The sequence below is a fragment of the Citrus sinensis genome, chromosome 9 (assembly GCF_022201045.2).
Source record: "Citrus sinensis cultivar Valencia sweet orange chromosome 9, DVS_A1.0, whole genome shotgun sequence".
Taxonomy (NCBI): Eukaryota; Viridiplantae; Streptophyta; class Magnoliopsida; order Sapindales; family Rutaceae; genus Citrus; species Citrus sinensis.
Genome location: NC_068564.1, coordinates 13,675,136 through 13,701,409, shown reverse-complemented (window position 1 = coordinate 13,701,409; position 26,274 = coordinate 13,675,136). Strand labels below are relative to the sequence as shown.

The following is a 26,274-nucleotide window of genomic DNA, read 5'->3' as shown; positions in this document are numbered from 1 at the left end:
TCAGTGTTCTTATTTTTGCTTTTAGATTGATGATTTGGACTATAGTCATAATTCGATATACGTATTTACTTTTAGATTGATGATTTAGACTATAGTCATAATTCAATACGCACATAGAATACATGTGTGATATTACAATAGAATTTTTCTCATGAAAAGTCTAACAAAGTTAAATCACATAAAATCTCAAATGTTAACCGTTAAACCGTTAATTCTTTTTTATATGTATATTTTTTAATCTCTTTTATGTATTTTCTATTCACTAATTGTGTTTTATCTTCCATTAGGATTTTTTTTTGTTTGCTTTTATTAATATTTATTCACCTGGGTTTAACTTGACTTATTTGATTATAATTGATTTCTAATTTTCTATCTCGATGACATTCCACAAGCTTCGATGTGAGGTTAAACAGAAAATATCCAAAAAGGAAAAACATATATCACTAATTTGCATATTTTATATAGGGGTGGGTATTTGGTTCGGTTCAGACTGAACCGAACCGTATTATGACAATTTGGTTTGGTTTAGTTCGGAGCAGAAAACTAAATTGGTTCGCTTCCAAACCGAACCAAATGGTTCAAGAAAAAATTCAAAATAAAATTAAAACATAGTTCAGAATTTATCTTTTTTTAATTTCTGTTTGTTAGTTAATACATGATATTATATATGTCATAGCATACACTTTATTTTATTGTTGAACTTTATTATTTTAATTTATTATTGTTAGATTTTATTATATTGGTTATTATTTATGGATTTCTAGATTATTTTTGGAATTTATTATGCTAATTTACTATTGTTAGATTTTATTATGTTGTTTATTGTGTGCTAATTTATAGACTCAAGATTATTGTTGTATTAATAGTGTATTATTGTATTATATTTTTTTATTAAATAATGAACGGTTCAGTTCTATAATTTGGTTCGCATTTGGTTCATAAATTCATGAACCATTTGGTTTCAGTTTGGTTCGGTTTGAGGGCTGAATCGAACCAAACTAAATAGTGCCCTCCCCTAATTTTCGACCATGGATTTACTTCTTCAGCTGAACCGAAAATTTAGAAGAATAAGAGTGTAAGCAAAGTAACACTATTTAGACTAGGGGTGGGCAAAATCGGGTTCGGGTTGAGTTCGGATCAATTCGATCAGATTTCAGATTGTTCGAGTTGGGTAAAAATTAATCTGATGCAACTCGAACTTACAACCCGACCCGATCCGATCCGATATATATTCAAATCGGATCAGATCAGGTCAAAAAATCAGATTGAATTCAGATATGATTGGGTTCGGATTACAACAATCAAATACTAAACGTTAATTTGCTATATAGTAAATTAGTAACTATATATACCATCAAAGCTTCAAAAGTCAAAACTTAAAGGGGAGAAACTCGGGTCGGGTTACACTTGTAGGCTGCAGCTGCTATCGTGTTAGAGGCTTGGAGTAGTAAATCGGTGGCACTTGGCAGCAGAATGGTGACCATGGACACACATCATGGTAGTAGATCGCGGACCGCAGCATGATAACTATAGATTGCGGACGCGCAGTAGATTGAGTGTGGAGACTGGAGAGTGTTCTTACTTCTTGAGGATGAGGTTCACTTGTGAGGCCATGAGCATTGGCCCCTGTTGGCGTTGGGTGTGACTGTGTATGTGTTTTGTGTAATGAGGGTTGTGACTTGTGTTTGTGTATGTACTGTGAATCTATGATTTGTATGTGTGGCGTGCGTGTGTTTATTTAGTTTTTTTTTTAAGCAACCCGATCAATTTTTCAGATCAAATCGAGTTCTACCCGATCCTATCACAATCCAATTGGGTTCAGAAAATTTCATCCGATCGACTTTCATTTACAACCCGATATGATCCGAACCCGAAATTTTTCAAGTCTGGTCAGGTCGAATCGTATATTTTGCCCACCCCTAATCTAAACTCTAGACAATGCCAATATTAAAAGACGAGGAAGCCACTTGGCCATCATAACAAATGCTCCACCAATTAGTTTACATGTTTAGAGAATCAATACACAAGGGATAGGTAAGACAATGCAAATGTTCCGCTCTAATGCAAATTAATGTAACTCTATTTGGTATTAAAATGCTCTAACTTTTTGCTATGATAGAAAATAAATTATAATTATAAAATAAAAATTAATAATGTGCAATAAACGTGATTTTTATATAAAAATTTTGACAAAAATAATAAAGATATTATAAATTTTTCATCATATAAATTTGAGATAAAATTAACTTAGTTTTTACGCTACATCAGGGACAGTAATTTTTAAAATACAACTATCCAATCTCAATAACCAACAAGCCCTAAGAACACTGAAGAAAAAACATAAATCTTACGTATTAAAACCTGTACAACTGTCCAAATAACCTTTTACAAAAATAGAATCATCTTCAATGTGATCTCTGAACTTTTCTATTTGTTTTCCTGCGTTTTACATCCAAAAACTTATGCTCTCATACTAAGTGATGCCCTAAATATCAAGATGATCCAGGTTTACGAGGTTTGCAGCATTCTGGATGAGTTCCTTCCGAGTGTCCACCTATTAAAAAAAAGAAGCACAAGTAAGAACCATGTCACTAGCATACATCTCCCAACCTACAGCTTAGAGCAAATATAAGAGCTTATCTAAAATTAGCTAGAACATCATATGGACATATGATTATTACAACGGAAACTAAAGAAAAAGGTTTTCATGGATGTCCTGAAGGATTAACTTGGGCATTATAGTAAGGAAGCTCACTGTCTTCCGTACAAATAAATTGGTCCACATCAGGTTTTGCATTTGTTATTTGCAGATTCCAAATCCACCCAACCCCTCATCCCAAAGAGAAACAAATGGGGGTAGAACAATATCAGCAGATGTTAAATTTTTTCTCAAAAAGAACTAAAATCTCAAAAGTTTTCAAAACTTATCTACTTACCCTGGCCCCCATGAGGGAGGAGAAAACAACATTTGCTTCTGCTGCATCCTCAATCACCAGTTGCTTAAGCATTCTTTGCTCTGGGTTCAATGTTGTCTCCCACAACTGCACAGGCATCATCTCTCCCAGGCCTGCATTGTACCCATGCAAATAGTAAGTAAAACTACAAAGAAATTTTCTTAGGACAACAAATTTTAGCAGTTTGGTCCCTGAGAATGGCCAGCAGTCAGTCTTCAGGTTGGCTCTTCATCATCATCATGAATTCAAAAGACACGTCTTCTATATAAATATGGACCATTATTAAGGAAGGCAGAGAGCAAAATGCATAAAAATGCCGATTGCACACAAAAGTGAATAAGCATTAAGCAATCTCTTTTGTGGTTCAAAGGATACTCATTATAACTGAACAAATATCTTGCATCAGCTAGTTATATTAAAAAAAAAACCACGGTGTTTTCTTAAAAATGATTAAACTGAATGAGATGAACTACCATAAAAAGTGTTCTCTAAGGTCCTGTCTGCTGTGGAAAAAAAACTGTAACTATGAAACAAAAGTTAATAATATATAGTAAATATAAATTTTAAATAATAATTTTGACAAAATTTTTAAAGATATAATAGATTTTCCACCATACAAGTGAAAAATTAGATTAATATAGTTTCCAAACTATAGCAGCTAGTATTTACCAAACACTTTAGTGCTGTAACTTTTAAACTACAACTGTCCAACCTCAATCCTAAACGCAACCTAAGGGAATAAAGGCCTGCGATTGTCATCTTACTGTGTACAAAAAGAATTTTAGATGATTATGCAAGGTACTCTCCTCCTCATGATTATGCAAGGCACTCTCCTCCTCAAGGAACAGAGTGAAATTTTGGGGTGCTTTTAGGGCATTAATGACATCAAAGTTCAGAGATTTTTCTTAAAGATGCTATCACTTGACTTTGTTTTGAGCAAGTGTCAAGTCATAAGCGAACAATGCATCATGAACACTAAACACAGGCTTCAAGCATGAATACAAACATAAAGGAACCAGAAGAGTTGTCTTGTTTATCATACCTTTGAACCTCTGAATGCTATACAAAGCATTTGAAGGGAAGGAGCTCTTGACCTTCTTTAGCTCTGCATCATCATAGCAGTACTGTACTTGCTTTCCCCTCTCAACCTAGGCAATTCAGAAAAGATGACATATGTTTATTGTTTCAATTATATGCTTTTGCTTGGCAGATTTGTCACAGCCAAAAACAAACCTTGTAGAGGGGTGGAACACCGACATAAATGCAACCTTCATCAAATAAGGTTTTCTGCAAGCAACAATTTTATCAGTTTGACTTTTCTCAAATTCTATATTCGAAAGACTTTCTTTCTTTCCTCTACAAAAGCATTCAATCTTCACTTTTATATACCTGATATCTGTAGAAAAATGTCAATAACAGTGTTCGGATGTGAGCACCATCGACGTCAGCATCTGTTAATATGATGATCTTATGATAACGCAGAGCCTCTTTTTTAAAATCCTCTCCCTGAAACAAAGAAAATTTTAAGTTTGTGAAATAAGTCAGGAAGCTAAAGCCAAAAATAAATTAATTAATTAAATAAAAACAGTATGATTTAACCTTTACTCCAAGTCCAAGAGCACGAATTAGATTCTGAATTTCTTCATTCTTGTACATTGCTGCCTCATCCTTTCTTTCAACATTTAAAATTTTACCTCTCAGCGGAAGAATAGCCTGCATAAACATGTTTCTGCCGTCATCCATTTTTTGTATCCTATACTACTCTTCAGCAATAATGTGATCAACAAGGTCAGCATGTTGAACAAAAACAAAGTTCAGCTTAATCCATTATGAATGCGAGTCTGCAGCAAGACCAACTCTTGTTGGACAAGCTACCCAAGGTACCACCAATATTACAAACTTGAGCTAGAGCATGTGACAACCAAGCGGCGTGGACGAGGGGAATTTTCATAGGATCCTAAAAGTTATGACACAATGGCTTATTCCATAAAGCACCATAAATATAGAATGATAATTTCAGAGCCTGCAATGTTCCATTTCATAGAAAGTTAGCTAATTCAGAGCCTACCCATTTCATGTCCTTCTCTGTCAAGTTTTCAGACACAATGGAAAATCAATGAGCCCTTGTCATTGTGACAGGAAGTATTTATTCTGGAATACCTGCAGGATGGTTTGTTTTACAATAGCACAATGCAATTTTATAAAGTTCTCATTTGCTATGATATTGTTACTTTCAAGCACAAATATTCCCTTGCACTAGAATTAAGTTCCATTTCCTCATCAAATTGATTTGGGCATTTGTTGGTTTTGTTAATTAGTCGTAATATCTAATAGCAACAGTAGAAGAACACTTTTCTAGATGTTAAAGGCAGCATAACTGTAGATCTGGTGTGATGGTATCTGTACTCAGTTAAATTCCGCACAGTCATGGAACTGGGCACTTCTGTTAGGCGCATGAGGAAAACGAGAAATGTTTGCAAACCAAAATAATAGTACTTTTTCCCATTAGTATCCTTCTCATGCTTCCAAAATGTAGTTTTCAGACTGCAAATGAACTGTGTGCTATCAACAGTGATAACTTTCTTATACGCTCATAAGAACAGTTGGTCTTGCTGGGCATGGTTCTCAGAAGGGTTTTGGAATAGGCAACCTCAAGCACTTGCAAATGCAAATATTGACTCTTGAAGTGGATTAATTATTACCTGAAAACGTCTATCACGTCCTTGTTTTGCACTTCCACCAGCAGAATCGCCTTCAACAATAAAAATTTCTGCAAAGATCAAGTAGAAAAGAATTTAAAACATACACCTATAAATGCAACAAAACAATAAAACAAGTGCCTCCAGACCTACTGTTCATAAAATTTCAGCATGTAAACATGCCAAACCGCTGGAAGGCTACAGCAGAGGCATCACAGAAGGTTCTATATGTTTCAAAAGACTAAACAATCACTAAAATTTCCATAACCTATGTCATCCCTGTTGAGAGTTTGCCATCTAATAAATGCATAGTTACATAAACAATAATAGATTGCCACAAATAGTGAGCTTTTCTGAATAGATGTCAAATTACCTGAAAACAATTATAAATTTTTTTTACAAAAGGAAATTCACAAACACCATTAATAAATTGATGTACTCGCACATATGAAATGTGTAAATTAATATATATGCTATTCTTTATGTGAAATGTCTGCATTAACACTTTTGACATGTTGGTCATAGTCGGTTGAATTCAGTTATTTTATGTTGTACCTTGTATTTGTAGGGTACCATCCCGTTAAGCACTAGTCGCGGTACAGAAACTGGGAACAAGTTGGGATAGTTCCTTTTCGGCTTCTTTTAACTTGGCTTTTAGTCAATACTTATGATTTAGTACTTTTGAGATGAGATTTCAATATCTTCCAGAGTTTGGTGTCCATTCAAGCAATAAGCATGTTGTTGAGGCTGAATGGCATACTATTGAGAATTCCAACTTGAAATGTTGCTCAAAGGCAAGAACATAATAGTCTATATTTTCTATTTTCTCTTCTTCTTCTTCTATAGTTTACTTTATCATATTCCTCGCATTTCTGATTTTTAAGAAACAAATTCAAAATACCTGAACTGAACCATACGTTCTCTTTCTTAACTTTTCACCAAAGTCAACCAAGCTTAACTAAACTCTCAACTATTGTAAAGTACAGTAATATTCCACCAGTCAAATTCCCATCCTTCCCAAATATCTCCACAAACTATAACCTTTACTCTAACCTCCGCCTATAGCAGTGGTATCTAAATCTATAAGGTTTACTGAGTCAGCTTTTGTAGAAAAAATAATAACAAGTTTATTTATGAATTCCCATTGACAATTTCATAATCATACATTTCAAATCAATGTAACCCATGAAGACAAAAAAAGCACAATACATACCAGATTCTTCAGGAGTTGTAGACGAGCAATCTGCCAATTTTCCTGGAAGCGATGAAGATCTCAGCACACTCTTTTGTCTCACTAAGTCCCTTGCCCTCTTTGCTGCCAGAGCTGCCTGAATAATCGAAAGACACAAGGACACAAGTTATATTTCCAATGTTTAAACCAAGTTGCAAGTGGACTTAATAGAGTCCTTGAAACAGCATTAGCTTCATTCATTATAATGAATATTAACCATAATTTATTGCTCAACTAAAATGAAAATTACCTTAAGCGCACTCAGAGACTTGGAAAGGATTGAATCAAGTACATCTGGATGCAACTCTAAGTATTCAGTAAGATATTCCTGAACAGATTGATCAACCACTTTCCGCACCTCTGGATTTCCTAACCTTGTCTTCCAGTGATAGACAGAAAGCCAAGAAGGTTAAATGTCAGCAATAAAAGGATAAGCAAATGCCGGTTGCATGGTAACTCATGGATTTTTTTGCGAATAGACAATACCTTTGTTTGTCCTTCAAATTCTGGATTCGGAACTCTCACTGAGATAATGCATGTCAGTCCCTCTCTAACATGTTCACCGCTTAAACTAATATCCTTATCCTGGAAAAGATCCATTATCATAATCAAGCGACAGTTACAACTATCCTTGTTGTCTTCACATCAGTCAATATTTGTATGCATCAAACATAAGCCAATCAAATTTCCTTCTTGTATGACATAATCAATCTTCTACGAAGCACTTTGCACCATGACAAATACATGAATTTGATGGTTTAGTCCCTGACTATAATTTGAAAATTTAACAGAAATTTTAAAGTTTTTTGATCTTATGGCAAAGAGAGATTTAAGGAGAAAGAAAGCTTGCTTGAAGTTAAAGAATACTGAAACCTTTAAAAGTGCAAAATTCAGCTGATGTGCCTTAGGTTTTTATCTTTCCTTCAACAGATTCTTTGTAATCTTGAACTGGATAAATGGGCTTGCCAAATTAATGTTTCACTTAATTGATGATTCCTACAGTTTTTCCTTCTCTTGTAGTTGCAATTCCATGCAATTCTTCCTTTTTGCAGATGTAACGGTCCAAAAAATTACAACTGATACTAACAGACCCATGAATTAAACTGCTGGTCCAACAGCCCAATGCAAAATGGTATATCTTTTATTTGAATTATATTATAATTTATATTTTTGACCTGTTAGTGTGGGCACCTCTTGGGAAGGGAGTTGGAAACATAAAAATGGAACTTTCTTTCAGAAAGGATATACGGCACTAACCCCCCAACAAGCACACATATGTCTGGTAATTAATTTAATAATTGTATTAATCACAAGATGAAATAATAAAAGAGAAGGGAACAAACTGTTAACCTAAAACCAAGCTATCCTAAGGCCCAACCAAGATTTAAAAAACTATACCAAGAAGAAGAAAAAAGAAAATGACTAAAGATATCAAATAAAATTATAAGAAATTAATGCAATTTGAAAGTCGTTATGGTCACACCTTGACAGTTTTTGACTTCTTTCCAAGACTGTTGAGAGTTCTTGTCAATGAAGCCTTCACCCCTTCTATATGGGTGCCACCATCAATGGTACGTATGCTATTCGCATATCCCAACATAGTATCTGAATATGCATCCGAACACCTGGCATAGAATGAAAAACCTAAAACAAATCACTTGGACTACTCAAGGACGAATGCCTATCTCATTATGATAAAGACATTATTAGTATCTCATTACGCAAGATGTAACAACAAATATCAATTACATATGCCCAGAGAACTTATTAATTAGCTGTCTACCAAAAAGTGTCATGAAAAAGGTATTTTTAGATTTTAAAACAGCAGCTAGGTTGAGAAAAAGCAATATAGTAGTAGATAAGTCATTTACCATTGGAGAGCTAAATCGATTGTGATTCCATCTACATCTTTTCTGAAGCCCACAACATCATGAAGTGGTTTCTGGACCAATAGAAAAGTATCACTCAGGATTCCATAAATGAAACACAATTTCCTAATCCAAAGATAATAATTTCTAAGAAATCACTTTCAGGTAGAAAGACGAAAGTAAGAATGTCTTGACTGGGTTATTATATTTGACACAAAGATACTACCATACGCCAGAACAGAATATTGAAAGAAAATTTGTAAAGAAAGTTCTACATACCATACATTGGTAGCTTTTTGCAATCTTTTTTTACTTTTTTCTCCCTCTTTTCCCCCTTACTAAACTTAGTCTATCATTCAGATTACAGTCCTTAAAATCTTTTTCTTTTTTGATAGGAAACAGAGATACTTCTATAGAATATTAGAAGAACATATATATTACAAAAGTAAACCAGACTAAAATCTTCCCTGCAGTGTAGAACACCAAAATCTATACAAACAATGAGAAAAGAAACCCTTCAAACCTGAGACACAGGAATAAGAATCCAAACCAACAAAATTAACCAAAACTGCATCCCAATCAAGCTGAATGAAAAAGAATGAGGAATCTTGAAAATCCTTGGAAGTTGATGCCCAAATGGAAGATTTTATTTCAATTTTGCAAGATATATCCTTTCTTCAACAGATTTTATTAGAAAATTTATCATCGCTAGCCCAAAACATGAATTTCCACTCAACAGGGAACATTGTATGCAAAGTATGCTTTGTTTCTGTGCGTTAACCATTGAGACACTGGACAGCCACCAATCCATTTCACAATATTAGTCATTATTCAAGCTCTCCAAATTTCTTTTTCAATCATCTGAGACTACATTAAGAAATGATATTGGGTCATCCAGGAATGAACTCCATCAAGTCCCCATACTGCATTCTGGTCAGAAGCAAGTAATGCCAGGTCTGAGGTCTTTCTTTTTCCATTTTTCTACATTTAGCATAGGAAACTGAGAATTTTATAAACGAGGTGCAGTAGGTACAGCAAGGAACCAAAGGTCCACAATGGCATTAAAATTACCAAGTTACCCACTTGACCTAAAAGCTTAACCAGCTAAGAAAAAGGTCAAACAATAGTATTATGTATCAGCCCTTTCTTGTGCAATAATATGCTTCACATGTGATCCAAGCTTAAATAGAGACTAAAGATAGAAACAAAGACGAGACTGGAACAAATATAAAAACAATTACGCGGAGGATTTCAACATAAGACCTCTTGGCAACTGGTTTTGATACCATATGAAGTTACCATTTGACTTTAAAGCTTAAGCTAGTAGATAGGGCCCAAAACGATAGTACTGAACAATCGAACAAAAATATCTATGCTTTCTCCATTTCTTTGCGATAAGTGCTTAATTTCACATCAGCTTTTATTATTTTCTTTGCAGTTATTTGATATTTTCATGAACTTCTTGAATCTTTATTAGTCTTTTATGTTTTGCAGGAGTTTTTGAGGCATGAACAAAAGTTAGTAGAAAAGCTACAAATTAGTGTGAAGAACAGTCAAACTGCGACTTCATAGATTCTAATTGCTTCCTTGGACGAATTTTTGGGCTTTATTCACTTTGTTGTGCTATATTAGACATGTGTTAAAGTTGAGGACCAAATTTGCCCATAAAGATTGATTTTTGAAGGGCTGGTCAGATTTCCTATTTGGATCCACATTGAAAATGCATTTTGCAGCTATTTTGATACATAGACCTTTCTAGGTTCCAAGTTCTATTCTTACTAGAAAAAGGAGAGCTTACACAAATTAAATTTTATAAGTCTTAGAAGAATTACGGCTAAAGATCTATATAAACACCCGTAGAAACAAGCCCCAGCATAGAAAATAATTAGTAAAGAGCTTGTTTTACTTGATAGCTAAGGAAAAATAAAGATAATTGAGCTTGTAATTATCTTAGGGTTGTTGTTTTCAAAAGAAAGTGGATGATGATTCAGATAATTGATCTAAAATCCAATGTTTAGTAATAGAGAATGATTACTTAATCATATTTCGCATCATATATCAGCCTCTTGAAAACTGTTTTCTGCAATTTCATATTTTCTACTTTAAATTCTTTTATTTTACATAGCAAATCAACTACAAATCCCCCCATAATTTTGTGTGAGTGTTCATTAATGTGTCCGTAGTAGATCTAGAAAGTTTAAGTTAATTTCATTAAGTATAGATAAGGTCTTTAATTCAATCTTTGTTGCTGGTCAGTTTGTGAATTTTGTGTTAATATCTTGTTAATTGGGCACAATCTTCTGTGGGAATGATCTTACTTGCCTATATACACCATAATGATAATATTTAAGGCATGATTTTAAGAAATGCGCTTTTGAGCAACATCATTTTGTTAAAAGCTTGTAAATAAATTTCACCTCATGCTTCCTTGCAAACCAAAACAAGTCAATTAGTAATTAAAACATCATGCCATGTTCTCATCTACCTCTAATCTCTTTCAAGAATCATCTCTCAGCTACTATCCCCATAAATATCTGTATATAATCCATTATAACAAGCAACAACTACATCTTTAGTCTTAATTTCGCTCTTTTCTCTCCAAACATTCATCTGTCTCATAAAAACCATTCACACAGCCTTAAGTGGCAACAACCCCCATATTTATGCCAGAAAGGGGTAAACTCACTTAAAGGACCCTTAGAATAAAGAAAATCTAAGCTGGCAAAACAAAAACAGCAAAGATAAAAAGGAAAGGACAAAAAATAAATAAATAAACCAATTATACCTTATCGGTATTGAGCCATTGTACATATTCCTCCAAACCTCCGGCAAAGAAATATTCATTATACTGGTTTTTCTCTGGATCACTGTCCTCTTTCCTAAGAGCGATAGTAAGCTGTAGAGGTCAAAGGAGAAGGAAACATAGAAAATTCAAAATCAATGAAATAGTATAACTTCTTAATGCCACCAGTCCATCACAATAATGGAAAATTTATAGCCACAATTAATTCTTCAAACAAAGAAGTGAAAGGTAAGAACAATCTAATTTCTAACAAATTTATTTGCAGAAAGTGAAAAGAACATAGTTGTCATAACTAAAATAATAGCACTACCTTAGGGTTTAGGAAAGCAAGCTCCCTAATTCTTCCAGCTATTGTATTATGGTCAAACTGAATAGCAGTAGTGAATACTAGGGGAGAAGTTAGAAGGGGAAAAACAAAATGTTAATCACTGGTGGAAAAGTATCATCCAGTGTTTTAAAATAAAGATAAGGGCTTTAAGAGTCAAGGAGACCTTGTTTATCAGGCCAAAATCTTATGCGTGTCCCTTGGCGATCCTTTGAATCAACTGGAAGGACATGACATGTCAGAGTTGTCACAGGCTTCCCGCGAGAATATTTCTGGTGGTATTCCATTCCATCGCGCCAAACTGTAACTTCTAATGACTGTATGAATGACATTATAAACTATCAAAATTTACATTACACATGCTAATAACCAATAGTCAGAAAACAGAGACAAAGCAAGACATAGGAAGTGAGCTTAATTGGTAAAAACTACACATCATCATTACTACTACTGAAAATCGACTTGCAACAGTGTGACTGCCCGAGGACATCCCCCTTGGTCAAAAACATTGTCACCCACAAACAGAGGGAGATTTCAACAACTGAAAAACATTGTTATGCATGTGCATACACAAACATGGAGATTTATGATTATTCATCAATGACTGAAAAACCCACAAAAATTCATACACTTGAGTATTATTTTTCATCCATATCTTAAAAACCACATTTGGGAGACAAAGGGTCCAGCATTGATACCCTACCAGTAAAGTAACACCAAACAGACTGGAAAACTGTTGGAAACATTGTAAAGTTAGCATACACATAGGAAGTCCAGAACACTGATAAAGTACTAAACAAAAGCAAAAATATAGTTACTCTATTTCATAATCACTACAAAAGTAGAAAATTAAAAGCTAAGTGTATGGTGGACACCTCAGACAAGGCATTAACGACGGATAAACCCACACCATGTAATCCGCCAGATACACTGTAACCACTACTAGAACCACCAAATTTGCCACCTGCATGTAAGACCTGCACAAATGATAGCATAGGCCATTTCAACATAATTGAACAATTATGGGAAAAAGAGTAAGTACTATATTATGTTAGAATGGACAAAATAGATTAGTTTAATCTAAGTTTTAAGTTTCATCCCAAACTTTCAAGTGTCTTAAATTTGAAATTTATCAGTACCGTAACTATCATAGAACTACCATTCCTGCAACTTTTACTGTATGCAGATAATTTATAAACTCCTTCAGAGCCATTAAACATGATAGTGTACAATTTTCACAATTTTCCAAGTGAAAAAAGCACCTACAGCAATCTAGGACACTTCATCTACCAGATGCTTTCCTTATTACTTATGAAAGAGGTGTTCTCTTTTTTCCCATTCAACGTAATGCAAAGGTCTCCGATAACTTATAGTAAGAGGCAGAAATAGATTCCTTAAAAAGAGCTCAGGGAAAGCTTGTTTTGGGATACACTATGAACCAAAATAACAGCAGAAAGTTCTTTACAGATGAGAAGCTCGGTTCTGGAACGAACAGGTAAATAATAAACCAAGCATATATACAATTGTAAAAGAATAAATGATTCTAAAAGAGTGAAACTATTCATGGGATGACATTCTAGCCTCGGATACAGAACTAAGTATTAAAAAGATCATTTAGAAACAATACCGTTAATACAGTCTCCAAGGCAGATTTGTTTGTGGCTGGATGCAAGTCAATAGGAATCTGCAATATTACAAGTTAACAAACAAGGAAGCAAGTGAAACAGAAGCAAAACGCGATGAGAAACGCACATAAATATAAAATAATTAGGACTACAACTATATGTTAGACAGATGGAACATTTTCTATAAATGTGGAAAAACAAATTGGCATAAAAGCCAGGACACTGATAAGAGTAACTTCTTGGCTGGTGGCAAAGCTCAAAAAGGGCTAGGCCGGGCTAGCTCTCTCAAAAGTTTTTTTATTTAATTACAAAATTACCCTTATTGAAACCCATATAAGAATTTTTATATGTCACCTCTTCAACTATCATCTAATTCTTGTTCAAATTCATCATGTGAGAGGTAAATATGTTATCTAAATAATCTCATATGATGTATTAAACAAATATTTTGAGGGGCAAGGCTCATTATGTCTGTCCTTGTTAGGTGTATCTTTAATTTTTTTATAAAATAAAGCTCTCTCATACAATATAAAAGCATTCAATTAGAGTAAAAGAAATTCAGTCCACCCAAAAAACTGTTGCAAGCTTCACCACAGATCTTGGCAAACAATGTTAAAAAATTTAATGAACAAGAAAGCAAAAATGAAATAGCAGTTATTTGATTTACCTAGCTTGTGAAACCAAAAGTACAGAGAACCTAAGCGTACAACTATGATGGATGGTAATCCTATTGCAAGCGGAATGCGACATGTTACTGCATACCAAAGCAGATTATAACAATGTTCACCAAACATAATTTTCCATTCACTTGTAGTCTAACAAATATCCATAACTTTGTACACTGTGTAAAAATGCAATAAGCAATTTCTAGATACGGAACATATGACAAATAAACAAATAAATAAATCAACAGTAGATTAAAAACCCAAACTACCACGACAAAAGACCTAGATTGAAATCATCAAGCACGGATGTGAACGAATTATATCACTCTTTCCAAGGCTTATGAAAGACAGCAATGATTTCTCAACTTAAGAAATAAAAGCAAGATGTAGCATACCCCACGACCATTGTCAGCAACACTCACAGAATTATCTGCAAGCAAAGCAACTTCTATGTTTGAAGCATATCCTGCTTGGGCCTCATCGACAGCATTATCCAATATTTCATACACCTAAGATAAAGAGATTGACCCAAAAAAAAAAAAAGCAATTTAAAACGTTTCCTATGGCCTATACAAATCATAGTATTAATACTGTAAATAAAAAGACAACAAAAGATACCAAATGATGCAAACCACGAGGGCCTGTGCTTCCAATGTACATTGCTGGCCGTTTTCTAACAGCTTCTAAACCTTCAAGCACCTAAATACATAAACCAAAAAATAAAAATAAAAAAGCATGGATAATTGAAGCATAATAGGCTTTTGTGTAATTTTTAAAACTAACCTGAATTTGTTCGGAGCCATAGGTCTTAGAGACGGGATTTTCTTTAAAAGCTTCTGTCGCAATGCTAGACGACAAGAATGCCCTCGGTAAAACCACATTGCTCCGAGTTAAAACTTGACTCGAAACTCCTCTTATCGCAAAATTTGTCCTAAAAATGACCCCAAAAAAAAAGAATTTGTAAGAGATTATTTGTTGTTATTTTATCATTGCTTTCTTCAAGTATTTCAAAATTTAGAGAAAAATAATAGTAAAAATCATTTCATTTTAAAATAAACAAATAAATAGAATGAAGTGGAAGTGAAAAAGGAAAAACAAACCTAGGTTTAAAAAAGAGAGAGGAGCTAAAAGAGCAGAAACAACGAGAGGCCATGAGCACGCGAATATGAAGATAAGGAGCTTTCAGAAGAAGACGCGCCATCAGAAACTTTTATTATAAACTGAGAAGCAAAGGGTTTTGGTTTTCCCGTTTGACAATATACGCCTTCGGTTTCCCTCCACTCGTACACTCGTACACAAAGAGTGGGACTATTGACATCCCTCTTAATATCTTTTAACACCCTTTTTTAATTAATTTCATTAAAATATTTTAAAATATTATAAAATCTTTTCAACAATAATAAAAATATACTTTAAAAAATTTATTGTGTAAACTTTATTATCTAATTTTTATTATTAAATCTCATTTCAACAATTGGGTCTTTTTCATTTAAAAATAATAATAAATTCTTATTTTCTCCATTATAACTATCGATAGTAAATTTATCAACAAAAAATTAGAGGAAAAAATAACTTTTTTAATTTCTAAAATAAAAAATTATTTGACTTTAATGGAAGTTTAATTAAAAATTATCTTAATATGTAATTTTAATAAAAATTAAAATTATAAAATAATTAAAAAATTTTTAAAAAATATTTAGAAAGGTGCCAATAATGTCACTCTTACATAAAAGCTAAACTCACAATCCTAAAATAATTAATTAATTAACGTCAAGGGATAATTTTATGGTACCCCTAAAATTTTGCTCTAATATTGAAAATTTCCCCAATATTTGCAATTACCTATCAATACCAATATAGTTTCAGAATTAGCCTTCAATATCTACTTTAGTTACATGTATTTATTGGGTAATTTTTAAAAACCTCCCCTGAGGTTTGGGCTTGTTGCAAGTAGATAGCGAGAATTTATTTATTTGTAAAAAATCTCCTACCGTCAATTAATTTTAACATTGACCATTAGTTGACTGTGCAAAGATAATATTACCCTTAACAATAGTTTGTAGACGGAAATAACTAAAAAAAAAACCAAAATTGTTGGTTATTTTACCCTCTTTAAATTATTGATATTTTCTTAAAGTTCCTACAAAAAAGATAAAATTTAAAACGTAAAAAATCCTCTTTAAATTATTAATATTTCCTTAAAGTTCCTACAAGAAAGATAAAATTAAAAACTTGAAAATAAAATAGTCATAATCTTTACCTATGATATTGTAAATCTTTGGAATTGATAAGGATAAAATTGTCAAAAAATAGGGTTTGTGCTTTTCGCACCAACAATTTTAGTTTTTTTTTAGTTATGTCAGTCTACAAACTATTGTTAAGGGCAATATTGTCTTTGCACAGTCAACTAACGGTCAATGTTAAAATAAACTGACGGTAGGGGGTTTTTTTACAAATAAACAGATTCTCGCTATCTACTTGCAACAAGCTCAAACCTCAGGGGAGGTTTTTAAAAATTACCCCTGTATTTATTTCTTTTTTTTCCAGTTCTCTTGAAAGGCCACAGCTAACTAGCTAAGTTACAGTTTTCGGTTACTTTATGGTCGGCTGGTATCATTCGTTCATATGTTATTTTTTTTTATAGATGAAACTGGTATTCATTAAGAAGAAGAACCAAACAAATCAGCAAATAAGAATGAAGGTGGAACAGATCTCCACTCTTCATGACCTGACAAAGAATTCCCCGCTTGAGCTACAGAGTGGGTAGCGGAATTCGCAGATCATCTAACAAATGAGAAAGAAACATCTAGAATAGAATTAGACAAAGCACAACAGTCTTCAATAATAAGACTAAAACTACTAGGACCTGAGAGGTTATCAACTAATGCATTGTACACACTTAGACAATCCATCTCAATGATAATATTGGACAGTTGTAATTGCTTAATCCAACTAAGGGCCTCTCGAACACCAAGGGCTTCAGCATCACGCGAACTAAATCATCCACAAATACAACGACACCTAGCTGCCACAAAAGCACCCGTTGAATCTCGAATAACGCTGCCCAGCCCAATCTGCCCTCTAGAATCAAACACGGCTGCATCAACATTGCACTTTAATCTGCCACCTAGAGGAGTTTCCCAACAAACTGCATCATGACCTGCATTAGATGGCTACGAAACCATAAACTGATGCTTCCTAGTAGTATGCCATTGATAAAGGAAATGTCCAGCAGAGTTGAGAAGTTGTTGCACACCAATAGATTTTCCTCTCCAAACCATAGCATTCCGATTCTGCCAAAGGCCCCAACAGATCATGACAGCGAGTTAAGTGTTGTCAATGCTGCAACGATTGAACACTCATTCCAACCAATGTAGGAGACTAGACTCATCCCCAAAGAAGCCAATAGAAGAAGTCATCCAGCAAGTTCTCGCAAAGGGGAAAACCAGCAAGATATGGTAAACATTTTCAGAGCTAGCATGACAAATAGGACAAGTAGTGGGTACCTCGACATGTCGCTGAAGAAGATTTTCAGTTGTAGGAAGGACATTTGTCAATGCTCTCCACATGAAATGCTTCACTTTACTCGGCACACTCAGACTCCATAGTCGATTTCAAATGCTATTAGAAGGGATATCGAGACAGGGACGCAGTACCTTATAACTACTGCGTACAGTGTAAGCTCCTTTAGGCTCACGCATCCAATACCATAGGTCCGCAGTTCTTCTCTCACTCAGGGGAATCTTTAGTATCAAATTCTTATCCCGGTCATCAAAGATGTCGTTAAGGATATCATGATCCCAAGTTCTAGTGCTAGGGACTATTAATGAACTAACTGGAGCAGATTGAACATGCTCACTCAACACTGTACTAGTAAATCCACACTCACTGTCAGGAAGCCAAGGATCCGTTCCGATAAATGTTTGCTTACCATCCCCTATTTGAATACGGCTACCATTAATAACAACCTGCTTTGCTGCCATAATTAACCTCCATGCATAACTAGGATTATGCCCCAAAGTAGCTTCGGCAAAAGTAGTGCGAGAGTAATATCTTGCTTTGAAGATTTGGGCAACTAAAGAATTTGGTTTAGTCAGCAATCTCCAGCCCTGCTTCCCCAACATAGCAAGATTAAATGCACGGAGCTTTTTAAAACCAATTCCCCCAGCTAATTTTGGTTGACATATAGCATCGCATCCAGGTGATACCCCCCCCCCCCCCCAGTATTGCGTCAATTACCCCACCAAAAGGAGTTCATCATGATTTCTAGCTCCTTACAAAGCTCAAGAGGTAGCAAGTAGATGTTTATCAAAAAATTTGGCACGGCTTGAGCAACAGTCTTCAATAGAATCTCCTTTCCCGCTCTAGATAAATACTTCATACTCCACCCTTGAAGCTTCTTCCAGACTGTCTCCTTAACAAAGTGAAAAACATCACTGCGCTTTCTACCAATATGTGAGGGTAGCCCCAAATATGGCCCATGATTGCTAGTTGCCGTAACCCCAAGAATACTGCAGATTTGTTGAACAATATCTTCTTTTACATTCATACTAAACGAGATAGAAGATTTGGCATAGTTAACACACTGCCCAAACAGACAACACATGTTTCATTAAATTAGCCTCACTTGATTTGAACGAAAAAATAAGAAACAATCATCTGCAAATAGAAGGTGGGATATGACAGGAGCCTTCCTTGCAACTCGAACACCATGAATCAAACCCACTTTCTCATACTTAGTAATTAAAGAACCAAGCCCCTCAGCACAAAGTAGAAAAAGATAAGGTGATAAAGGGTCACCTTATCGAAGTCCCCTGCTCGGATTGATAGGACCCACTTTATTACCATCCCTCAGCACATTATAGCTTATTGTGGTAATACAGAGCATAATCAGCTGGACCCATTCAGCAGCAAACCCTATCTTCAACATTATAGCTCGGAGAAAATCCCATTCAACACGATCGTAGGCCTTAGCCATGTCAATTTTCAGTGCTGCTACCCCCTCATTTCCTTGCCGTTTCCTTTTTAAAAAATGCATAATTTCGGCTGAGATTAAAATATTGTCCGTTATGGCTCTACCGGGATCAAAAGCGCTTTGAGGATTAGAGATGACAGTGTCGAGGACAAGCTTCAACCGATTAGCTAACATCTTGGCAATAATTTTATAAAGAACATTGGACAAAGCAATTGGCCGCATGTCTAGTAAAACCTCAGGATGAGCTTTCTTAGGGATCAACACAATCAATGTTTTATTTAAAGCCATAGGTAATTCTTTGTTTGCTATAAATTGAAGACAAGCATATGAAATATCCCTCCCCACAATATGCCAAAATTTCTGGTAGAAAGCTGGATTCATACCGTCAGGTCCTGGCGCTTTATCGGGGTGCATACTGAACAGAGCATCCTTGACATCAACAGCCATAAATGGAGCCAACAGAATCTGGTTTTGCTAAGACGAAATAGAAGGAACCACAGCAGAATTTACAGCTTCATTGTTACTGCCACTAGAAGAAAAAAGATCAATAAAGTAGGACTTGATGAGGGTATCAATCTCATCCGAATCAACACACCATAGCCCCTAAGCATTGCGTAATCTAATAATGGTGTTCTTCTTCTTCCTCGCAGATGCCATTGAATGAAAATAACGGGAGTTCATATCCCCTTCCTTCAACTAAAGGGTCTTTGCGTGCTGCTTCCAAATATCTATGACTGTGAAGAAGCTCATTATAGCGCTTACGAATTTCAGTGAATTCCACAAGCCCCTCAATATCGCGTCTGCCTCTTAAGAGTCTCATACGAGTCTTATAATCATTTAGACGATTACGAAAATCGTGAATCATATGACCACCCCAATTCATTAACTGCACACTACAAGCTGAGAGTTTTTGTTGAATTGAGAAATCGGTTGTGTCTTCCCAACTACCTCGGACAATCTGTTCACAATCGGCTTCACGAAGCCACAGGTTCTCAAAGCGAAAACGATTATTCCTAGAAGCATGAGAGAGGTTGTGAGCTAAATCCAAGAATATTGGTAAGTGGTCAGAGCTATCAGCCTCCAAACTCTGAACTCGTGTATTGGGAAATTTATCACACCAAGAGGAAGAAGTGAGAACACGATCAAGACGTTCCTCAACCCATTTGCTAGTGCCTCTACCCCATTCCCAAGTAAATTGATACCCAACCATTCCCAAATCCGAAAGCCTAGCATCAACAACTGCACTTCTGAACCCTTGAATTTTCTAAGAAGCATGAGGACGAGAACCCTTTTTTTCACTAGAATCAAGCAAGTCATTGAAGTCTCCTAAATAAACCCATGGCAATGTAGAGAAAGAAGCAAGATGCTGCAACAGATTCCATGACTCTTGCCTTCGGGTACCCGTAATAACCCATGACCCTCCAAACCACCATATCAAAATTAGAAACTTCAACATCAATAAACGTACGCCCAAACTTCAGAAGCCTCACCTTGAACTTAGATTGCCAGAACAAAGCAGGCCCCCCACTACGACCCACTCGATCCACTACAAATAAACCATCATACCCCAACTTATGCTTTAACCCTTTTAGAGAAGCTTTACAACTTAACGTTTCCATAAGAAAAATAAAAGAAGGCTTTTTATACTGGACCATCTCAGTCAGTACTTGAACTGTGAGTAGGTGGCCCAGCCCACGATAGTTCCAACTAAGGGTACTCATTGTTGTCGGTGGGTCTGAAATACATGTCCCACTGCTAGCCCGTTTTTTGGATCCACATCTATGTTCATTAAACTAGAAGAATCATTCATGTCTGGCCCCTCTGTAAATTCCAGCCCAATTTGAGCCCTCCTCTTTTTAGTGTCCTTAACAATCATACCTTGTTCCACTTCAACAACACCTCTTTTAGGTAAGCTCCTAGCATGATGAGCATGGGCTACATTCTTACCTTTCTTGTTCAGTTGACTATGAGTTGGCGTGCCTGTTAACATATATGTTTCCATAATATTGATTTTGATGATAACAAACAAGATTAAGAATGATTAATCTTTAAAGCCCAAATTATTTAATATTCTTTTTAAATAAATTATTATTTTTACATTATAAAGGTTTTATATTTAATGGAAAAATTATTTTATGAAATTGATTGTTTTTATTCTTTTTAAATAAATCATTATTTTCACATTATAAATGTTTCATATTTAATGGAAAAATGATTTTATGAAATTGGTTGTTTTTCAAAGTTTATGGTTTAATTGAAAGAATTTTGAAAACTTTGAAATAAACAAGTATTGCTTGAAATTTTGGTAAAGGACTTATTTGAAAAGTGTCATAGCATTTTTGGCTATATCATAATTTCAAAAAGTTTTGTGATTAACAAAGCATTATTTAGAAATTCTGAAATTGGACTTATTTGCAAAGTTTCATAACGTTTTGGGCCGTAGTACAGTTTTATAAAGTTTTAGGGTCAAACTGTAATTTCAAAAAATAGTGCATTGTGCAGGTTACTGTAGCAAGAGGCTTACCGGTTATAAAAACTGGAAAACCGAATTCGGGGCAAAATACATCCAGAACGCAAACGGCTTACCAGATTCCGAAACCGGCAAGCCGGATAGACAGAATTTTGAATTTTGCCTTAACGGTAACATAAATCCAGCTTACCGGATTCCATAACAGGCAAACCAGATACGCCTAGAATGTGAGTAACGGCTAGTTTGTGAGCTCAAACTATATAAATTCAAAATCAATTCATTTTTGGAAAATCCAAGTAAGCAATAACAAGTGCACACAACATATATTGAGCTGCAACTTCGTGAATCATCATTCATTAAATTATCTTTGTTCTTCAATTTGTATATCCACTCTTAAAGAGAGATTCATTGTTGTATTTTTCATTTCTCATCAAATTGTGAGAGTACAAGTGTGAGAAACACTTGGGGTGAAGAGATTGGAGATATAATCTCTTGTTGTAAAGGTTCATTGACACCTTGAAGTCAATTGTAAACGTTTGAAGCCTTGGAAAGGCTGGATAGTGAAATCCTCAAGCCCGGTGTGCTTGGAGGCGTAGACGTAGGCGGGGATTGCCGAACCACGTAAAAATCCTTGAGTTTGTTTTCTCTTCCCTTACTCATTTATTATTGTGCTTTTATTGAATTTATTGTTTTCGAATTTATTAAGGCATTAGATTAAATTGTTGTGTGGTTTGCCTAGGATAATTTTTAAAATCCCAATCCACCCCCTCTTGGGTTGCCTAGTTAGTATTTCATTTGGTATCAGAGCGAGGTGCCTAGTTAGTATTTCATTACTATCCGATATCCCATAATATCGGATAGTTCCAAACATAGAGGTGATTATGGAGTGGAAGTCAATGGGAATAAGGAGACTCAAATGGCAGTTGTGGTTGGCATTGTTAACATATATGTTTTTATAATATTGATTTTGATGATGACAAACAAGATTAAGAATGATTAATCTTTTAAGCTCAAATTATTTTTTATATATTTTAAATAAACCATTATTTTCACATTATAAATGTTTTATATTTAATGGAAAAATGATTTTATGAAAAATAATTGTTTAAATACATGAAATGTTTGTCATCATAAAAAAAGGGGAGATTGTTAACATATATGTTTCCATAATATTGATTTTGATGATAACAAACAAGATTAAGAATGATTAATCTTTAAAGCCCAAATTATTTAATATTCTTTTTAAATAAATCATTATTTTTACATTATAAAAGTTTTATATTTAATGGAAAAATTATTTTATGAAATTGATTGTTTTTATTCTTTTTAAATAAATCATTATTTTCACATTATAAATGTTTCATATTTAATGGAAAAATGATTTTATGAAATTGGTTGCTTTTCAAAGTTTATGGTTTAATTGAAAGAATTTTGAAAACTTTGAAATAAACAAGTATTGCTTGAAATTTTGGTAAATGACTTATTTGAAAAGTGTCATAGTATTTTTTGGCTATATTATAATTTCAAAAAGTTTTGTGATTAACAAAGCATTATTTAGAAATTCTGAAATTGGACTTATTTGTAAAGTTTCACAACGTTTTGGGCCGTAGTACAGTTTTGTAAAGTTTTAGGGTCAAAGTATAATTTCAAAAAATAGTGCACTGTGCAGGTTACTGTAGCAAGCGGCTTACTGGTTATAAAAATTGGAAAACCGGATTCGGGGCAAAATGCATCCAGAACGCAAACGGCTTACCGGATTCCGAAACCGGCAAGCCGGATAGACAGAATTTTGAATTTTGCCTTAACGTTAACATAAATCCGGCTTACCGGATTCCATAACCGGCAAACCGGATACGCCTAGAATTTGAGTAACGGCTAGTTTGTGAGCTCAAACTATATAAACTCAAAACCAATTCATTTTTGGAAAATCCAAGCAAGCAAGAACAAGTACACACAATATATATTGAGCTTCAACTTCGTGAATCATCATTCCTTAAATCATCTTTGTTCTTCAATTTGTATATCCACTCTTAAAGAGAGATTCATTGTTGTATTTTTCATTTCTCATCAAATTGTGAGAGTACAAGTGTGAGAAAAACTTGGGGTGAAGAGATTGGAGATATAATCTCTTGTTGTAAAGGTTCATTGACACCTTGAAGTCAATTGTAAACGTTTGAAGCCTTGGAAAGGCTGGATAGTGAAATCCTCAAGCCCGGTGTGCTTGGAGGCGTGGACGTAGGCGGGGATTGCCGAACCACGTAAAAATCCTTGAGTTTGCTTTCTCTTCCCTTATTCATTTATTATTGTGCTTTTATTGAATTTATTGTTTTCGAATTTATTAAGGCATTAGATTAAATTGTTGTGTGGTTTGCCTAGGATAATTTTTAAAATCCCAATTCACCCCCCTCTTGGGTTGCCGAGTTAGTATTTCATTTGGTATCAGAGCGAGGTGCTCTTGCGTAGACTTAATCGTCTAGAGTTAAAGATCAATAGCAACCCAAATTAGTTCAACTTTCATGGAAGGCCAATCCACCACTAGACCTCCATTCTTTGATGGTAATGACTATCCTTATTGGAAAACTAGGATGAGAGTGTTTTTACAAGCCTTAGATTGTGAAATATGAAAAATAGTTTGTGATGGTTCATTCATTCCTAGGGAGAATGTTTTAAATGAGTTGGATAAGAAAAATATGTCTTTAAATTCCAAGGCTATGAATGCTTTATTTTGTGCCTTAGATAAAAAGGAATTTCATAGAGTTTCAAATTGTTCTAATGCTTATGAAATTTGGAGAAAACTTGAAATTGTGTACGAGGAGACTACAAGCGAGGAGGAATTTCATGAAGTGTCGAATTTGGCACTTATGGCAATTAAAGATGAATCAGATGATGAACTTGATGAGGTAAATGATCTTTCTACTTATGATGAATTACATGATGCTTTTAAAGAATTGCATGATGAGTGGATGAAACTTGATAAAAAGAATGCATGCCTTAAGAAGAAAATGCTAGAACTTACAAATGAAAAGGATACCATGCAAAAATGCATTGATTCATTGAATGAGAAGATAAAGGAATTAGAATTAGAGAATAAAACATTACATGATGAAGTTGCATTATCAAATGAGAAATTTAGCACTTCACACAAGCATCTAGAATCATATGTAGATGACTTGAAAAATGAAAATGATGCTTTACAAAAATGCAATGATTCATTAAATGAAAAGATCAAAGAATTGAAATTAGATAATGAATTGTTACATGATAGGATTGCATCATTTAAAAGTAAACAAAGTATTTTGTATGAGCATGAAAAACCACATGTTGATAAATTAATGAAAGAAAATGAAGTGCTTAAGAAGAAAAGCAATGAACTAAATCAAATTGTGTTAAAATTCACAAATGAGCAAAAGATGTTGGATAATTTGCTTAATTCACAAAAATGTGTGTTTGATAAAGGAGGTATTGGTTATAAGCCAAATTTGAAACAAAAATATTATAAGAGTTATTTTGTTAAAACTACCTCCATTAATGATCAAATTGTATGTCATTATTGCAATCAAAATGGTCATATGAAGAATAGATGTCCAATTAAAAGAAATGTGTATTATGGAGCAAAATGTATTTGGGTTCCAAAAGGAATCATTGCTAACACTCAAGGACCCAAGAGTATTTGGGTACCAAATGGCACAACGTGAATGTTTTCTTTGTAGGTACCACAATTAAGGAATGGTGGAGAGTTCCTTGATGAAGCTTATGAGGATAATCACTTGAGCATGATCTAGGAGAAAAAGATGAGGCAAGATGATTTAATTGTTTTGGTAATAATTCTTGCCATATTAATTTTGTTGAATAGATCATGATAAATGGATAATAACTTGAATTTGTGAAAGTTTACTTGTATGTTTACATGATTGAATTGTGTTTAACATTGAGTGCTTTATCATGATGCATGGTTATATATATAAGATGATAGCTTGTCAACTCATCATGATAGCTTTGTTTGATTTTGATGATTATGTAATGCCTATGCTTGATAAATGAGTGATATGCTTGAATTATTAATCTTTGAATGCTTATATGTTTCATGATTGTGTAAAATATACACATGATGAATGAATTATATGTGTGAATTCTTGTGCTATTAATTGTGTTATATCATCGTTCATTTATAAAATTGACATCATTGTTTGATACGATTTCATATGTTTGGTCTTGTATGCATATATGTTTCATGCACTAATTGGCTTATTGAAAAGTTAAATGATTTTTAAAATTGATCAATTTCTAAGCCAAAAATAAATTTGTAATACTTTTTCCGTGAGGAAACCAATTGGAAGGTTATAAACTTGGACCCAAAAAGAAGTGTGAAATAGAGGCACACTCTGTGGCTGTTCATCCATTCCCAAACGTTTCGTAATAAACAAATGTTGGTCAAATGTCCAAGGACCAGAATCCATCACTCTTTGGATATCCACCTCATGGAAAAATTGGAATATAAACAAAGTAGGTGATAGATCTTTGATGCAAATACCCTTTCCAGGCCTCCATAAAGCTGTCATTGTATTCTTCATCGCTGGAAATTTGATAGCCTTATCGGTAAGAAAACGCCCCACCAAACAGAATCGAAGATCAAGTCTTCCCTCACTCTCAGCCTGAATC

At 34.2% G+C, this 26,274-nt stretch overlaps 2 protein-coding genes across 4 annotated transcripts; both read right to left on the bottom strand.

Moving 5' to 3' along the window:
• Positions 1 to 2,199: 2,199 nt before the first annotated feature.
• Positions 2,200 to 15,467, bottom strand: LOC102614049 (DNA gyrase subunit B, chloroplastic/mitochondrial-like). 3 transcript variants are annotated; one of them, XM_006477429.4, is made up of 21 exons: positions 15,271 to 15,467; positions 14,954 to 15,101; positions 14,789 to 14,869; positions 14,566 to 14,679; positions 13,508 to 13,564; positions 12,756 to 12,857; positions 12,047 to 12,197; positions 11,866 to 11,942; positions 11,538 to 11,648; positions 8,756 to 8,826; positions 8,368 to 8,509; positions 7,371 to 7,469; positions 7,135 to 7,263; positions 6,867 to 6,981; positions 5,657 to 5,724; positions 4,554 to 4,667; positions 4,344 to 4,460; positions 4,188 to 4,241; positions 3,997 to 4,102; positions 2,937 to 3,067; positions 2,200 to 2,554 (listed from the first exon to the last, which is right to left on the bottom strand). In XM_006477429.4, exons 1-21 carry the CDS (start codon positions 15,369 to 15,371, stop codon positions 2,486 to 2,488), a joined length of 2,157 nt encoding a protein of 718 aa, XP_006477492.2. In that variant the 5' UTR covers positions 15,372 to 15,467; the 3' UTR covers positions 2,200 to 2,485. The 3 variants fall into 3 exon arrangements, with proteins under 3 accessions (XP_006477492.2, XP_024954842.2, XP_006477493.2); XM_025099074.2 differs by having other exon boundaries at positions 14,593 to 14,679; XM_006477430.4 differs by lacking the exons at positions 11,866 to 11,942; positions 12,047 to 12,197.
• Positions 15,468 to 17,169: 1,702 nt separating this feature from the next.
• On the bottom strand, positions 17,170 to 19,592 carry LOC127899877 (uncharacterized). The gene is made up of 5 exons (XM_052434017.1): positions 19,008 to 19,592; positions 18,410 to 18,755; positions 17,827 to 18,338; positions 17,427 to 17,463; positions 17,170 to 17,330 (listed from the first exon to the last, which is right to left on the bottom strand). The coding sequence occupies exons 1-5, from the start codon at positions 19,590 to 19,592 to the stop codon at positions 17,170 to 17,172; spliced, it is 1,641 nt and encodes a 546-aa protein (XP_052289977.1).
• Positions 19,593 to 26,274: the final 6,682 nt, after the last annotated feature.